We start from the raw sequence: 18,786 nt of genomic DNA on the forward strand, positions 1-18,786 counted from the left end.
ACATGACTACAAAGTCGTGAATGTCGCACCACAAATATACAAACTGAAATATTGTTGGGATGACCATGGATATTTGTGGAAATTGATGGATTTTTATGTTCAACAAATTCATGCCAGTGTAGGATGGTTATTTTGTCATTTTCCTGATTGTTCATTTCCTCAAACTTACTGTTTTCTTCCCAAACTGTCTTGCATTTCTGTTCAGTCTACACTTCCATATATAAGTTGATTTGCATTTCTTTTCAGATATGTCCTTGCAGTCTAAACTGAGGTTGTATGAGTATAATGATATTCAGTTACCATTCATTTCTTTGATTAGAAAATTACACTTCAAGGATTTTTTTTAAAGATACGATATGTAGGAAAGCTGCTCGCATATGTCACAAATCAAATAATTAAAATTCTCGTATTTTCATTCTTCGATGGATTTTCTTCTAACCTCCACCAATTTTTTTTCTGCTATTTTTGTCAGAGTGAACTTCCCCTTTAAGTGTGTGATGTATATGTGTGTGTACTGAAACAAAAAAAATGAATAATTGCATATCTAACGTCATATCCAAGTAGCTAAATAATCAAGTTTTAAAAGTCTTACAAGAAAGTCAAGCTAATTTATTTGTCCCTTTCCATCACCTTTAGAAAGAAATGATTAAGGAAATTGACAACTATAATTTGGAACGTTGAATGAAAGGTATATGGGGTATGGAACTTAATTTTTTTTTTTTATTTGTCTTCTTTACCTCACCACTGTATTCAGTGCAGGTGTGAATGCAGTTGGAAAACACTCCGTCCATCGGAAAGGACGCAAATGTTGGTCCCGTGTATAGGAGAGTCACAACCTATGCACGTTAAAACCAATACACTATTCGTCAAAGAGTAGGGTGTTCACCCGGTGTATTGCACCTGCCGGCCCCCGGTACTACAATACTGCAAGGATTGAAGGAGGCAGTCAGTGTAGGATGATGAAGAAGAAGAAAGATCCTGGGTTGGGTTACTCATATCTAGATACATGTCTTGCAAAAGGACATTAGTGGCTTACCAGGGGAGCGTTTCATGAAAAAACTTGTCAGATGTTACAATAGTAATAGCCAAGCACACATGCTTCTCTGCCAATCAAAACCAAGGAAATATTTCATATCTGACAGCTGGTGCTGGTGGTGGTGAATTTTTTAACCAAATATTTTTCTAAAAACTAGTTCCCATTGTCACGATTTGAGCCACATATAAAACTACGATCTTGTATCAGATCATATCATATCAGATCGGTCGTGGCAGTCGTATTGATCATAGAACATTTTTGAATGGTAAAAAAATATTGTGATCAGTTATGAAAGGCCAAACAAGGCATAAGAAAGCATTAATGTCTGTAAGCAAGCAACCAGAAGATCTAATGCTTTAGGTCCTGTCCAAGGGACCTGGTAATGAGGATAAATGCCTTACCAAAGGGCAAACGCACACCCAGTAGAGACTGGTAACCAGATTGTGAAGTCTCTGCTCTATCAACTGAGTTTAATATCAGACTGGCAAAAAAATGTTGATTAAACCCTGTAGACACAATGATAGTATAAGCCAAGTGGATGTGTAGACAAATAAATATCGGTGAAACAGCAATAGCGCTGTTTAGAAGGGCAAGACTGGCAAATCTTCTTTTACTGAAACACTAGGCATGGTTTCACAAAGAGTTTCGTGTAGTGCTTATTTATGAATTTTTGGTCAGATTGTGCTCACAGAACACAATCTCCCACAAATTCATCAATGAGATTATGCATTAAATATCATGCACACGGGGGCATTTGAACTTGACTTCTCTCCAAATTGAAATTGAAATACATTAATATTCAAGGTGGTAGATACTCTTCAGGAATCAAGAAGAGAGTTCCTTCAGCTTCAGAAGCATCCTTCCATACTTTAGCTTGATCCGTTTCATCCATTCCTTCATGGATGAGGCTGATCTTTCGACAGGTTGTCCTCACCAAATCGATTCCTCGGCCATCTTCGACCAGGTGTCTTTCAGTATCCTTCGGCAGATGCTGCTGACACATCCTCAAGCACTTCTTGTGCACTTCCAGTGCCTCGTTCACTTCACCAAGCTCCAAGGACACATCAGCCAAGGCATCCAGCGATTCAATGGTGCAGAAGTTCGGTCCGATGCCGTATGATGCCTGGCGGATGTCCGCAGCCTGCTGGTAGTGCCTTCGGGCATCCTTGGGATTCTTGCAGAAGCGATAGACATTACCTACGCTGTGATGGAGAAGGCCCATGTCTGGGTGGGTTGGTCCGAGCTCTTTTCTCATCTCTATGGCTTCTTGGAGCAATGTCAGGCTACACTTCCAGTCTCCGCTGTGATCTAGTATCGCCATAGCAACCATGCTAAGAGACTGTATGGTTGTGTGGGAGGCCCCTTTTGACAAGAACATCCTCAGGCTGAGTCCCTTAGAACCATACCTATCCAAAAGAAATCATTAAAAAAGAGGAAAAAATGATGTTTATCATCACTTTTAAAAAAATGCAAAAGCGCCCCCATGACAAGCTCGTTCGCTTTGCTCCCTTGCTTATGTCAGATTCTTATGCATCTTGCCTCACCCCCTAGGAGTCCATTGTTTCATGATCCAATTTTTTTTAAATAATAAAAAGAAATTGTAACAAATTTGATACAAACATATTTCCAACCAATTACAGCTCAACAATCAAAGTTCTGGATAGTGGTACGAATAATAAAATTAAGATCCGAGTCCATCTCAAACTTCCCTGTAGGAATAAAGGCAAATTCAACTCCTAATCATAATGTTTATCATCAACAGGCAACAGCTGTTTTAAGCTGATTTACCCCGACTGCAAGGCTTGGAGAAAAAAACACAATAGTTTTCCTAGCATTACTCTGAACTTCAAAAGAGATCCTGCAAAATACTTTGAACTTTTGCAAAATACAATTTGTAAAAAAAAAAAGAGTCATTGTTGGATCGTAAAGTTGCCTATTATCCTACGTATCTTAAAAAGATGAAAGGCTTACTTGTATGCATTGGCAAAGTCCTTACTGAGTAGGTACATCAGACCTAGCTTGTGATGGGTCAATGCTGAGTGCGGATGTCGTTCGGTCCACAGTGTATTCTGGAGATGAAGGTTTTGCTTGAAGCTGCTGGCAGAAGACTCAAAATTGCCTACACCAAGGTCAGAACAAGTAAGAGAGGTTTGATTTAACATGATGATTATGTTAATGATGGTGATGATAATCGATAAAGATGATGACGATGATGGTGGTGGTGGTGGTGGTGATTATTGTGATCATGATGACGATGATGTTGATAATGGTGGTGATGATGGTGGTGGTGGTGGTGGTGGAGGTGTTGGTGCTGGTGATTATTGTGATGATGATGATGATAATGGTGATGACGGTGATGATGTTGGTGGTGGTGGCTCTGGTGATGGTGGTAATGATGATGATGGTGGTGGTGAAGATGATGATCTTGCCTACTACTCAAACTTCTATACTTTCTGGTTTCCAGTCCTTTTAATGACTACACTCATTTCTGAAACATACATGTACATGTAACTCTTCTTTCTAACCTTCTCATAGATCTCCATTTTACTTTTCTATCTCTATCCACTTTTCTCAGTCCTTTCTAAGACTAACACAGGGTGTACCATAAACCATTTCTGCAATTGGAATTGATATTATACATTTATTGTTTTTGTAAATTGAAGTAAAATTATATCATTTCAAATTGTATCATAATTGAAATTATCACATCCTCCCTCATAAGCAATCTATACGTTTTTATTGTAAATTAAATGGAAATGCAGCGTTCATGAAACTTGAATAAATAAGTAACGTGAATAATGAACATGAGTGCTCATGAACAGGATGTGAAACTGAAGAGTCTCATACCAAGGCATGTATATATGGTAGCAATGTTGGTATTGACTGACGATAAAACCCACAGATGAAGGCTTCCTTTATCTAAACTTGTGGCCTTTTCTAGGAGATACTTAGGATTGAGATTTTCCTCCTGTCCGTCATCGCCAGCAATGATATGAAGGAGAATCCTTTTTGCTTCCTTGTAAGATCTGTTAGTAAATCAAGATAAATTTCTTATCGTTACAAGAGAATAGAATTCACTTTACAAAGAATAACTGCATGCTCTAGATATATACACGTACATGACATAGTGAAAGAAGCCTGTTCTCAACCTACATGTAAATGAACTTGCCCAAATGAACGAACAGTTAGTATTATCAATCTGTTTAGAAACAAACTCTAAAGCACATGACTAAAAGTCAGAGTCACATTTTTTTTTACAGGAATAAAAAAAAATTCATTGGTAATCCTCGGTTCTTCACAGACAAAATGATGTACAGGGAAACTACTTTACTCTCAGGAAGGATTACAAAAACACACAGCACATAAAAGGTGCAAACCGCCGTTTTCTGTTTCTATGGAAGCTGCCATGAATAGCAAAGTCGTAATGCTATCAGATCAAAGGTGTAACAACTGTTTGTTGTCCTATTAATTTGATAATAAACACACATACCCATGTTTCTACTGTAAAAGTGATATACCAGTTTCATTATTTCTGAGAAAATATTGAACACTTATTTCTTTCCTTTGTGTGAGTTTCTTGTATCCAACTTACTCATAACGTCAAGGGCATAGGCTGGTTTGAGCATTGGGAGGTGCATATCCTGAGGAGGTGGAACTTAAGTGGTATGGGGGGGTGCACATCTTGGGGAGGTGGAACTAAAGTTTGGACAATCAGCTGTTGAAAGCAGAATTAGGGGTACACATTTTGTTTTGCTGCCAGTGTCGGAACTCCTCTGCCTCAGCGGGAGGGTGCGCATGCACCCGGTGCATCCCCCCCCCCCCCCCGCCTACGCCCTTGAGTGTCATCATTTTTTTTAAGAGGGTATCCCAACACAGACTTTAAATAGTAAAAAAGCATTTCAGCAACTCAAAATCAAGGGAACCTTGTCATATATAATTATATATATCAGATGATATGTTGATGAAATGCATTAATTGCCATAACTACAATACATGTACAGTATGGAACTGTATTCCTGTTTTGTCTTGAGATCGGGGGGGGGGGGGGGGGGGGGTTTCACAAAGATATAATTCTGACTTTTAAATAATAAAGTCATGCTTAAACGCCATTGGGCACGTTACTTAACACGTAATTTGATTGAGCGATATGCGTTAGTGCGCGTCTGGTGCGCATGATGTGACGAATGCGGATATGCGTTATATACCGATTGCAAGTGCGACTCTAAGTCACACTAAAATCTTTGTGAAACACCCCCCCCCATATGAATAAATGCATCATTGAATTATTAATTTAATGAAGCATAGTCATTGAGTGGGCCACGCCGCCACAGTCTCCTTTAATATCTTGAGTTTGAGTTGAAATAAATTCAATGTACTCAAGCATCTCTTAACATATTATAGTAGTCTAATATTGATTTTCTAACAAGTGGAATGCCTCTGGCCGTCTCACCTGCATCACGTGATTCAATATAGCAGCAGTGCTGATTTTGAAAACTACTATAACTCGCACAAGATGTTCAGTGATACTTGGTTACTCTTATTTCCACGTTTTATGAACTAGACCAATACACTTTAATATAGAGATATGATGGCAATTCAACAAATACCCCCAACGTGGCCAAAGTTCATTGACCCTAAATGACCTTTGACCTTGATCATGTGACCTGAAACTTGCACAGGATGTTCAGTAATACTTGATTACTATTATGTCCAAGTTTCATGAATCAGATCCATAAACTTTCAAAGTTATGATGGTAATTCAACAGATACCCCCAATTCGGCCAAAGTTCATTGACCCTAAATGACCTTTGACCTTGGTCATGTGATGTGAAACTCATGCAGGATGTTCAGTGATACTTGATTAATCTTATGTATAAGTTTCATGAACTAGGTCCATATATTTTCTAAGTTATGATGACATTTCAAAAACTTAACCTTAGGTTAAGATTTTGATGTTGATTCCCCCAACATGGTCTAAGTTCATTGACCCTAAATGACCTTTGACCTTGGTCATGTGACATGAAACTCAGGCAGGATGTTCAGTAATACTTGATTAACCTTATGGCCAAGTTTCATGAACTAGGTCCATATACTTTCTAAGTTATGCTGTCATTTCAAAAACTTAACCTCAGGTTAAGATTTGGTGTTGACGCCGCCGCCGCCGTCGCCGTCGGAAAAGCGGCGCCTATAGTCTCACTCTGCTATGCAGGTGAGACAATAAAATGAGTAGGAAACAGCTGAACTTCTCACGACATCCGGTTTGAAGTTTCACTTCTGAATTCAAAGTGCTCAGGACACGGAAATATAAAAGCATCTTTATACATGTACAGATAGCACTAAACAGACCTCAGTTTGATTTTTTGCTTTTAAGAATGTTCTATTTCATTTGTAACTGCATATCTTTTTTTAAAGTAACAAAAAATACATTGGGATTATTTCACGGAATGGCTCTTGATCTGCAATGTGACAAATAATTTGATTGTAATTAAAGTTCATAAAATTCATAAAATTTATTTCCACATTCGTACATGTACATAAAAGATGTCAAAGACACCAGAGTAAAATCACATAACATCAAAATACAAAGCAGAATAATGAAAAAAAAATACAATACAATACCAGAGCTGCCAAGTTGTATTTTGCATTTTCAGTATTCTTATCCCCCAAAATCAGTATTTTGACCAAAAAATCAGTATTTTTACCGTGTGAGATAAATATTTTGTATTTTCCCCCCAAAAAGTGTATTTCATAATAAAATGCTTGACGCACTCGCCCATCACGGCGCTCAAGCTGCATGCAAGCTAAAATGTGCACTGCTCTTGCAGATGAAAAAAAAAACATTGAAACTTGTGTATATCTCACCCTGGTTTTTACAAAATGATTGAAAAAAAAAACAAGTTACCTGAAATTACATTGATCTAATAACCATATTTGTGTACGTTTTTTTTTTTTTTTTTTTTTTTTAATACAAAAAACATATTTTTTAAAGAAAAAACGTACTGCCGTATTTTGGTTGCAAAAACGTACTAAATACGGAAAAATCGTACTATTTGGCAGCTCTGCAATACAGAAAAAAATTATATATAATATGTTTAGAATGTGGGGGAGCAACAAAGGTCAAATGCCTGTATAAACAAAAACAAAAATCAAAACAATCACAAATAAGTACTTAAAAGAAGGAACCCCCCCAGCAGGCATTCTAAGTTGTAAATGTGAATCTTTTCAGAATAAATAATTTATACTATAGTGACGTTTAAATGATGGGCAATTGTAAACTTTCCAAGTACAAAAAACACCTAGATGCATATTGAAAGTTAATTTAAAATGGTTATCATCAACAATGATGAATATATTATTTAGTGATTATCAGTTTACAATGCATATTAACTTGGTCTACAAGCAATAACTGGTCTCATATGTAACCCATTTAGTCTAATTCTCATTTGGTCTAATGTAACACCCTATTGGTCTAATGCCCGGATGGTGTGATTCCCACTTCATTTACCAATTATTTTGCACTTTGTCAAATGAAAATCTGATCCATATAGACTCAATGTTATTAGACCAGGTACAGTAGATATTAGATATGGGTATCGATAGCCTAATAATAATAACAAGTGGAGCACCTCTGGCAGTCTCGCCTGCATTACGCGATTCAATATACAATGTAGCAGGAGTGCCGACTTTGAAAATGACTATAAAATAATTATTCACAAAAAACACCATTCATACAATAATATACCACAGTGACTACGTTCATTGACCCTAAATGACATTTGACCTTGATCAAGTGACCTACGACTTGTGCAAGATGAGAAATGATACTGGATTACCCCTATGTCCACATTTCATTAACTATATCCATAAACTTTCAAAGTGATGATGGTAGTTCAACAAATACCCCCAATATGACCGAAGTTCATTGACCCTAAATGACCTTTGACCTTGGTAATGTGACCTGAAACTAGCACAGGATGTTATGTGATACTTGATTACTCTTATGTCCAAGTTTTATGAACTAGATCCATAAACATTCAAAGTTAGGATGGAAATTCAACAAGTATCCCCAACATGTCCAAAGTTCATTGACCCTAAATGAACTTTCGACCTTTTAGTCATGTGAGCTGAAACTCAGGCAGGTTGTTCAGTAATACTTCATTACCCTTTTGTGTAAGTTTCATGAACTAGGTCCATACATTCTAAGTAATGATGACATTTCAAAAACTTAACCTTAGGTTAAGATTTTGATATTGATTCTCCCAACATGGTCTTAGTTCATTGACCCTAAATGACCTTTGACCTTTGTCATGTGACTTGAAACAAAAGCAGGATATTCAGTAATAAATGATTACCCTTATGTCCAAGTTTCATGAACTAGGTCCATATCCTTTCTAAGTTATGATGTCATTCAAAAACTTAACCTTAGGCTAAGATTTGATGTTGACGACGCCGCCGCTGTCGGAAAAATGGCGCCTATATTCTCTGCTATGCAGACGAGAGAAAAATATTACATAAAATTTGTATAGCGCACTCTCCATCCAGATTAGATGCTCAAGGCGCTCCAAAGCAAAGTTCAGAAAGGGAGAAAGAATAGTACATACATGTAGCAAGTTCGAACTATACAAGGATAGCGTTCAATACATAGATGGTTGTCAAAAAGCACCATTAAACAGGTAGGCCTACATATCTTCAGATTTCCCCTGCAGGTGGTTGCATATGTGTCTAGGTTTTCAAAAACCCCGTGAAAGGAAATTCCACAGGGTCAACCCTGTATGATCAAAGGCCTGTTCCCCTATGATTCCTTTGAAACTGTAACTTGTAAAAGATTAGAAGTTGAGGATCTTAAGTTTTGTGAGGGTTGGTAGTTATGAATCAAACATTTATTGTAAGTGGGGGAAGTTCCATTCACAATATGAAAGACCAAAAGAAGCATTTAGAATACAATGCGTTCCCTCAGGGGAAGCCAGTGAAGACTTTTCAAGATAGAAGTGATGTGGCTGCGCTTTCTGGATAAAGTTTCAATGCACACAGCTGCACTTTGTAACTTCCGCAGTTTCCCAATTTGAAAGTCTGATAAGTTGTGTAAGAGGTCATTACCAAAATCAATCGAATGTTGTGCAATTGACAGCGAACTGATCTGCAAATTCTTGTAATCTGAAATAAGACAAAATGATGAATGTGCTAAATGGCCATGGGACCAAATGATTGGTAGACGTAATGATTGTAGGCAAACTATGATTAGACCAAATGAGATGAGAATGGAGGAGTAGGCCAAGTGACAGTTTACCAGATTGAACACCTACCTCAAAGCCTCTTGATGCTTGCCACACTTATAGTAATACCAGCCCCTTTCCATATGAAGTCTTACTGTGTCTAGGGAGTTCATCTCACCAATCCTTTCTAAGATTTCCTTAGACTCGGCAAGGTATCCTTCAACTTGGTCGAACTTATTGTGAAGCATCATGATAGCATGTGACAAAGCAATGAGCAAGTAAGCGAGCCGACGTTCGTCGCTTCTCTGCCGTGCTGCTCGGACACAGCTCTCGTAGAAAGACACCACTACTGTCTTCTGAAAAAAATCATAGATTATCTCTTGGGAGTTGTGGGCAATGTCCATAATCAGCTCGTACATGAAGTCTTCTGAGGTCGCAAAGGTGGCCATTTCAAGCAGTTTCTGCAGATTGGCAAAATCTGCCTGGAACAATGGCAGGTTTTCAGGTTGATAGCTGTGCATGAGTGGTGTCATTCTTTGGAAAAGTTGGGCATATAATACGCAGAAACGATTTTGACTCTGGGCCAGCCTTTCCCGGCATGTCTCATTCAAGGTGTATTTCATCAGTTCGTTCATGGAGAATGACCTGCCACTTCTGGCATCGGCAGTTGAAAGGAGGTGGTCTGAGAGCAAGGGCCGGATGCTGCGAACTGCAAGACCTCTCTGCGATGCGTCCTTTCCTGTTATTGCGCAAAATGCTTCCTGATCAAAAGGACCATCCACCTCAGCAAGTGCATTCAAAGCCTCTTTGTCAGCAAGAGACTTCACTTTTCTGATTACAGCATTTCCAAATTTCCCAGTTAAGGTTAAAGCTTCAGCCGTTGGTAATATGGACAGAGGGTTCTCTTCCACTAAATCCCAGATGGCAGAAATTTGAACATTGCTATTCAACAAGTCAGCAAATCTGGCTAACAGTTTGGGATGCTGTCCACATTTCTTCAGGATGTCAACAACCCTGAAAGGCAGCACAGGTACAAAGGGTTCTGGATAATTCTCAATGGGCAAGTGTGGAGCAAATGGTTCAAGGTACCGCCTTGCTTCTGCTTCACTTGGTGGCTGTAAAACATATGGGAAGAATGTATCACGGAGTCTGGGAAATTGGAAATCCTTTCCACTGGTCATCAAAATGGTCACATTGGGAAAGACCACCAGATCTTCTGCCACACTGAGAATCTTCGGTAACTCATCTTCTGCAGCGTTGGTAACACCGAAAATGAGAATAATCGTCTCTTCTGTTTTATCCTTAAGTTTCTGTAGTTCTCGCAAACAGTGTGACACAGTGAAATCCAAATTCTCAATCCCTAAAACCTTGCCTGTGATATCTCTAACAACATCTTGGTGAGAAGCCCCTTTAGAAACAGGGATCATGATAGTGTTTGTTGAATCATTTCTTTGAAGTCTCTTTGCTAGCTCCACAGCAAACGGTGCTTTACCAATGCCTGGCAGTCCAGAAATAACAATGAGTTTTGGTCTGGTCTCCCTTTGTTTGACTACTTGAAAAACTTTCTCCAACTTCTCCTCATAGGGATCGAATGGAATATGTTGAGTCAAGTCCTTGTCCTGGGATCTCTCATTTCCAGGTTCCATTGTCAACCCATTTTCAAACGCTTTAATAAAAGTGCTACATGTATCTACACATCCTCTTCTTCTTCCAGTTCAGAACAATCAGTGGTTGCACATGATGGTCCAGCAATCCTTTAAGAAATAATAAAATGAGATAAACGAAAAAAATAAAGAGTGGCCGACAAGATTGAGATCAATTTTGAAATCCATTGAACAACTTTATTTAAAGATTCATAATTATAAAAGCATATGCCAAAAAAAAACACAGGGGCATCAATATGCACTTGAAAACCATGGCCTACACCCTAAAAATGCAAATAGTCAAGGCCTGGCCCCACTGGCCGAAAAACACAAAACATATTCATAACGGATACAGTGGACAAGCAAAATTTTGGGGTGGCTCCATCCGTTTCCATCCGCTCCAGACAATTGACAAAGTGGGCGAACAATGAAACCACAGTGGACAGATGCTCGATGGATATAGAGCATATGAAACACAAATGCAAAAACGGATACATAACGTTTTCCAATGGATGTCAAGATTCTTTTTCATTTAACATCCTCTTTGCATCCGTAAGTGCAGTGGGACTGGGCCTCTAAAGGTTGTAAAATGATGCATTGTTGTATTTGGTTCGAATCCCATCTTTGATGGCCAGAATTATTAACTTCTTTAGTTGTAAATTGAAATTAATAGCGTCCGTTGAACAAAAGCACATTTTTACCACAAAAAAAACTTTAATAAACATTCACTTGGTCTGGTGGATTTAATAACAACTGGGCATCATAATAATGTATTTTGCTCCTGCATTCTGAGAAAACACAGATAAAAATTGAGGTGAAGCACATCATTGTCTGTGGTTATTATAGTAATACTGACCTCATATACATGTAGTGGCATGAGACTTGACAGCTTCCATCCAAGAGTTCTATCTTACTTCTGTAACATCAAATATTAAATTCAATAAGAAATATGTTAGTTCTCAACTTTTAGCCACCATCGCAAATCTGAACTTTCACAATTGCAAATTTAGACTTTCACATAGAAAAAGGTAATTGATCGGTGCCAAATGTGGAAACCAGATATGCCAAGTCTCACGCATGGGACACCCATGTGTCTCAAAATAAAAATATGGTAACTCTTCCAGTCTCCTATTCTCTCCTGTTCAAAATAAAATCAATCTCTAAAACCTCAGTCACATTTCCCCTCCTGCAGCAGTATGGCGAGTCAAAAACAGCAGTTTTTTTGTTCCAGTAACATTTTTTGTACCAGCTACATACATGTAGGTGGTTTGAATAGAAATGAATAAAACGGCTGTTTTCCACTCACCGTACGGCCGCAGTCGGAGAAATGTGACTGCAGCATTAATAATGCTCCCCTATTGGCCACAACGGCATTATCCTGGTTTAAGTCACCAGTCCATTCACTGCCGTTTATTCCGTCAGCGCTGGTGACCTCTTTCCACTCCCATTGACTTTGTACACAACAAGTGCACACACTCGGACACACACGAGAGAAGAGAGGTAACTAATTTCACGATATTAAGGCCAAAACAACTGTACGAAGGGTGAACACAGAATAAAAATGAAAGATCTGAACAAGATGAAATCCAGATCAGCACTGACTTTAATTTCCCCCAAAATATCACTTGTGCTAATGTACTCATATTAAAAGCATTAATCAATGCAACCAATCAGATATAAGGAAAGTAGTATGGTCCACAAAATGAACTTAATACCCTATTAAAAAATAAGAGCCACTTTAAAGCAAGGTGATCAAGAGGTGGATCTAAAAATTAAAAGACAAGTCCACCCCAACAAAAAGTTTATTTGAATAAAAAGAGAAAAATCCAACGAGCATAACACTGAAAATTTCATCAAATTCGGATGTAAAATAAGAAAGTTATGACATTTTTAAGTTTTGCTTAATTTCACATAATAGTTATATGCACATCCTGGTTGGTATGCAAATGAGGAGACTGATGATTTTACTCAAACACTCTTTCTTTTGAATTTATCATCATCATCCTGTGAAACTAAGCTTTATTTCTCCCTAAACATGTGGAATTACCGTTGTTTAACATTAAATGGTTCAGTAAAGTTGGTTCTTATTGTCAAATCTATAAAATTGAAATATTGTATAATTCAAACAAAAAAACAAAAGCAATTGTAAGTGAGGGACATCATTGATTCTCTGATAGAGCTATTAATAGCTCCATGGATTCTCTCATTTGCATGTGACTAATAACTATTTGGTGAAAAATAAGCATAACTTTAAAATGTCATTACTTTCTTATTTTACATCTGATTTTGATGAAATTTTCAGCATTATGCTTGTCGGATTTTTCTCTGTTGATTCAAATCAACACTTTTCTTAGGTGGTCTTGACCTTTAATGAGAACTAAACAACAAGGCCATGTGGAGTGGAAAAGGATGGAAAACTACATTGTAGGAAGCATGACTGAGGGGAAAATGAATGATATAATATCATGCACTGAACCTGGCGAAGTGTTGTTGCTATGTCAGATGAACGATGTATTGGGATTGTGCCATTGTGGAGATGGAATGAAGAATGATCTCCCGACTTGGAATTTCAATAAACATTTGTGAGTACGGAAAGCAAAAGTAATGGCATGTAGCTAGTTGCTACTGAACCAGACATGCCAAGTCTTGGGCAATAGGCATGAGAGTGCTGCATTACAGAATGGACCTATGAAGAGATGGACATCCATCGCTTATACCTCGGTCACATTTGCTCTACGGCGAGTCAAAAACAGCCGTTTTATCATGTTTTGTACCAGGTACATATAAGTGGTTTGAATAAATATGAATAAAACCGCTGTTTTTTACTCGCCGTACGGCCGCTGTAGAGAAAATGTGACTGTCATTGTCATATCTGAATAACATTCTCTTCATACTTGTCTACTTTGATTGTTACCGTGAAAAGGGCCTGAAGCAGTTCGTGATAGGAACTTCATATTTCACAGATTGTATGCGCAGCTGATTATTGATAACAATTCACTTCATGGAAAATCGATGTGCAGTTCTTGTTTACCTTTGGTAATCTTTATAGCTCCATGTGTTTTATTTGGGAAAATGTCTGCATATTTTAATATAGAGGCAAATTTGTCATCGATTATTAACCATTTAAAATTCCATTCCATTTTCCCAAGTTTCTCCATAATATTCCAGATATACATGTATGTGGAGTCTCAATGTCCTTACGTGCATCCTAACAAAATCTCATGCATTAGCTAGTCTTTGAACTTGGTATGGTATCTCTGTAAAACTGATTCTTACAATCCTATATTCATTTAATTCACCGGAGGCAGCGTAGCTCAGTCGGTTAGAGCGCATGTTTCGGATAAGATCGTAGATCTCAACGTGAGGGGTTCGAGTCCCGCTCATGCCGAAACGCGTCTAACAAAAAAGTCTGATGCTATAGCGTTGTGTGTTAGCGTGCCTCACCACTGTATTCAGTGCAGGTGTGAATACAGTTGGAAAACACTCCGTCCATCGGAAAGGACGCAAATGTTGGTCCCGTGTATAGGAGAGGTACAACCTATGCACGTTAAAACCAATACACTATTCGTCAAAGAGTAGGGTGTTCACCCGGTGTATTGCACCTGCCGGTCCCGGCAAAATCCAGGTCAAGTACCCGATGCGTTTATGCCCAGAAGGGCCCTGGGGCCTGTTGCATGAAAGGGTCTTTCGTAGAACCATTCTACGTAAGAACGAGATATCGCTCAACTGTTTCACAAAGCCGATTTGGGCGATACGAAGAATGGTCCTTGGAAAGACACCTCCAGACATGTCCTACGTAGGCATGATCTTCTTTGCACACCGCCCGCCACCGTCGGTATTGAGAGAAAATGCATTTACGGCAAGCCACACTGACATATCACCTCTAAACATTTTTTTGGTTGCACTCTGATGCATTTGATCTGGGATGGCGCCAAGTTATTATTTTATATGGGGGCTTGTTGTCATCAATTTCAGGTCGTCTTTTTGCACGGCAGGACGACCAAAAACGGAGGTCATTTTAACTTCTCCGGGGTACATGTATTATTCCCGGGGGTAATGTATAGGGCCAAATATTTTTTTAAATATGTTTTCTTCTATTCTCCCTCCGTCTTATCCCCACCCCTTTTCTATTAAAAAAATAAACTTGAAATACTTAAAATGGGCGGCACTATATCTCTTTAGCCGACCCCTCATGCTTTCTCATTATAGATAAACAACAAATTTCTTTAAAAGAAATTATGTAAGGTAAAAAACGTGTTCAATAACATTCAGCAAAAAAAAACAAGACAAACAAAACTAAGATGTTAAACATGCTAAATCATTTATTTATTTTTATTTTATTTTCATTATAATTTTTTTTTTTTTGCTGAGATTTATTTTAATCAATGAAAATTAATTGTTGGATTTGAAACAGTGAAACAAAACAAAAAACCTGCAGCTTATATTGAATTTAAGATACAGATTAAGCCTATAGCTTACGAATCCATCACAATCATAATAAAGATAAGTTCATTAAAGAAAAGATTATGGAAAGTGAGACTCCGAAAGTCCATACGAAGAGGCGCACTTTAAATCTTAGGGTAGGCCCCTTTCGGCCCTTATGTCATAGCATATAGTCTCTATACTCCTTAACTTTGAAATGTTGAACATATATATTATTTATGTTATTTCTTAAACCTTATATTCTTATATAAACTTCCATAAATTAAGTGATCATCTTTAAATATGACCAGCGTTTATGATCGTTGTCATATTTTGCATTATTTCTGTAAAAGTATTTTTTCCATTGCGGATTGATTCACACCTTTTTCTATGTTTTAATTATTATTGCAAAGTACTACTTTATCCACTTGGACATGTTTGCAGCAATTTTCATATTTTCATTTTCTTCTGTTACTCATCATGCAACTGAGGTATGTTTATACTCTAAACACTCACATTTGTATTTTTTGCGTTATATCTGACAAATAAAATAAATAAATTAGATTTTTCACACGCAGCCTCTCATATTTTCCTTTTTAGTCTCATACAATCAGACACTGTTGATTTTGTTTACTCCATTCAAACCCTATATTTACCTCAACAAATAACATATTAACGCATAATTTGCAAAATTATCATTATATACAAGTATTCTATAAAAATACAGAATATTGAACTAATAAATGTCGAAATTACTTATTTAAATCAATTTTTATGTCGGACAAGGGTCTCTTTCGTTGAAATATCAATAAAAGGTGTCTCTAAAAAGACACCGTGTTCTAAATAAGGGAAATAATGAAAATTTCGATTTTATTTAGTTATGTTTGTGAATCTTTAAAGTTTTTTCTCTTTTAACCTCATAAAGTAAGCTCCATACATCAATTCTACTATCAGTAATAAATAAAACATTCTTTGATCTCCTACTATTGAAATATCGGATTTTATGTAAAGTCGTCATCCAGAAATAAAAGGTTCAGGTGACGATGAAGACTAAATATTTTTCCGATACTATCGATATCAAACGATGTCGCGGACTTGGAAGACAAGATTGCCTTCGTGAAACGGAAAGCGCTGATTTGTCGCCAATCTTCCTATCTCGAAAGAATGGTCCTAGGACGTTCCTACGTATCGCTCATCTCGTCATGCAACAGGCCCCTGCATCGTATACATCCAGGGGCCCGTTTCTCAACACATGGACAAGTTAGTCATATCTTTATCCACCAACCACGGAGTTAGTTCCAATCTTACTAAACCTGTTTCTCGAAAGGCTTCCTAACTAGAATACCTTGATATCGTTACTATCGGTAAAAAGAGCAGACGAGACGTAGCCTTAGTCACAAAATAGCATAATTTTCAAAAAGAAAAATTATGACAAAATTGCAAATATCGTGATGAATTGGGAAATAAATCTTTCCAAAATAATAGCACAGGTGAATTATGCATCATACATACTTAGACCATGAAGACTGGAGCATTCAATTACAGAGAAAATTAAATTCTGAATAATTCATTTCATGACTAAAAAATCACTTGTGGATGTTGAGATGGGTACCCCCGGGATATCAAATTTTAATAGTTTACGAAAGTAAACCATAACGGTATTCTTTGTAAAATGATGATAATTATACGGTCTTTTATGACTCTGAAAGTCATCAAAATTATAGTTTAACGAAACATTTTTAATAATTAATACCGAAACATACGAAATTTGACAAATTATATGCATAAATTAGAGATAGAATTTATCCAACTGTTAATAGGGGTCTGAAAACAACAAATACGAGTTCAGTTATGGATGGCCTGACGTGGTAGAATCTTTATCGATTAAATCATTTTACTATTTCAAAATGAATGGTTTTGTGGCGTTTTACCAACAGTTTTTATAGTTTCTTTGTATTACAATTATCATTGAATGCATTATCCCACTTGTTTTGTGATGTAATTTCTACCTCTATGATGTTGTTGTTGTTGTTGTTCGTTGTGGGTCGTTTCCACACCCAAATGATCTCCTCTATGATTGATTACCTCTATGATTGATTACGTAAGATTATAATTTTAAAATTTCTAGGCACTTTTGCATGTCATAGTCTACCCACGTGATGCCACTACGTCATTAAGAAAGAAGTTATGACAGGTTCGGAGGTGTCATAAATATTTAGTGAGGTTGTTGTACCCGATCTTGGTAAAGAGGGCCGAGGGCTTCGTGAAACGGTTAGCGGACAAGTAGCTCACTATCTCCGATTTAGTCAAGAAGTTAGACTTATGACGGGCCCCTGATCTAGATCCAGACCAAACAGTCATACTCACGCCCGCAATATAAACAATGAAACCGCACACTTACATACATACATTGGCATCTGCACTGCAATGTCGCCTGACCAAGATCCATTCCAATCCATTTTGCATTTTGCAAATTGATTAAAAAAGTAACTAGACTTTTCTAGATCTACGGTATAACACATTTGAAAGATTGGGGGAGAAAGACGCTTTTACAGACCTGTACCTACCACTCTACAGTAATTTCCAATCCTTCAGACAAGAAAAATGAAGACGAAGCTTGGTAAATTCATACACGAAGAATTCGTAGCAAAAAAATGTGGCGTCCGACAATTCCGTAGAAATGCATATACCGGTACACGGTACGCGGTGCAAGCGCTGCGCTGCGCTAGCTAGCTGGCCGTGTCGCCGGTGCAGTGTTCCAGCATGTACCCGAGGTTCCAGCAAGGAGCTTCCCGATCCCAGGCTCATGATCCCTGGCCCCGCGCGATAAAAAAAGGGGGTATTCCCCTTAATGCCTGTAAACAACGACCGGCGCGCCACCTGTATAAGAAATTGTTTATAAACAGTCGCCATACATCACCCACATATCCCAACGACTTCGCCGGAGCTAATCGGGTAAAAAAGAAGAGGAGATGTGCCAATCCTGGTTACCGACTCAACGACACAGATACAGAGGGCCGGCCAGGGGCGGAATGCCTGACATTGACAATGATTTTCAAGTGTCAAGATGGGAAAAAGGGGGAAAATTTGGGGAAAAGGGAAAGGAGAAATAAAGTTCGCGCCAGATATAAATAGCCCCTTTTTAATAACAATTAGGGTCTAGATCAATACAATGGAGACTATCACATCTCCATGTTCAATGGAAAAGGGATGAATACATACATACGAAAACGTAAAAACACTTTTCATGTGAAGGCTGGGGGCATGCAGCCGGCAGCCCCAACGCCCAACTCGATCCTAAAAAAATAGTGTGGGGGACAAAATATGCCATGTCCCCCTCCCTTCTCGGAGAAAAAAGGGTTTAAACAAGCTGCATAACAAAGATGTAATTAAAATCAGATACTGCAGAAGCGGATCTAGAGGGGGGGTTGGGGGGGTTGCAACCCCCCCAAAAAAAAAATCCGGGGACCAT

The 18,786-nt window shown here is 38.0% G+C and overlaps 1 protein-coding gene across 6 annotated transcripts; it reads right to left on the reverse strand.

The window, feature by feature from the left end:
* Positions 1–456: 456 nt before the first annotated feature.
* On the reverse strand, positions 457–18,311 carry LOC129277829 (uncharacterized). 6 transcript variants are annotated; one of them, XM_064110297.1, is made up of 6 exons: positions 17,872–18,038; positions 11,749–11,808; positions 9,340–11,003; positions 3,884–4,062; positions 3,008–3,155; positions 457–2,442 (listed from the first exon to the last, which is right to left on the reverse strand). In XM_064110297.1, the coding sequence occupies exons 3-6, from the start codon at positions 10,893–10,895 to the stop codon at positions 1,836–1,838; spliced, it is 2,490 nt and encodes an 829-aa protein (XP_063966367.1). In that variant the 5' UTR covers positions 10,896–11,003; positions 11,749–11,808; positions 17,872–18,038; the 3' UTR covers positions 457–1,835. The 6 variants fall into 6 exon arrangements, with proteins under 6 accessions (XP_063966367.1, XP_063966366.1, XP_063966368.1 ...); XM_064110296.1 differs by having other exon boundaries at positions 17,882–18,008; XM_064110298.1 differs by having other exon boundaries at positions 474–2,442; positions 11,749–11,797; positions 17,882–18,311.
* Between the last annotated feature and the right edge of the window lie 475 nt (positions 18,312–18,786).

Source organism: Lytechinus pictus, chromosome 15 (assembly GCF_037042905.1).
Source record: "Lytechinus pictus isolate F3 Inbred chromosome 15, Lp3.0, whole genome shotgun sequence".
In the NCBI taxonomy this organism is placed as follows: domain Eukaryota; kingdom Metazoa; phylum Echinodermata; class Echinoidea; order Temnopleuroida; family Toxopneustidae; genus Lytechinus; species Lytechinus pictus.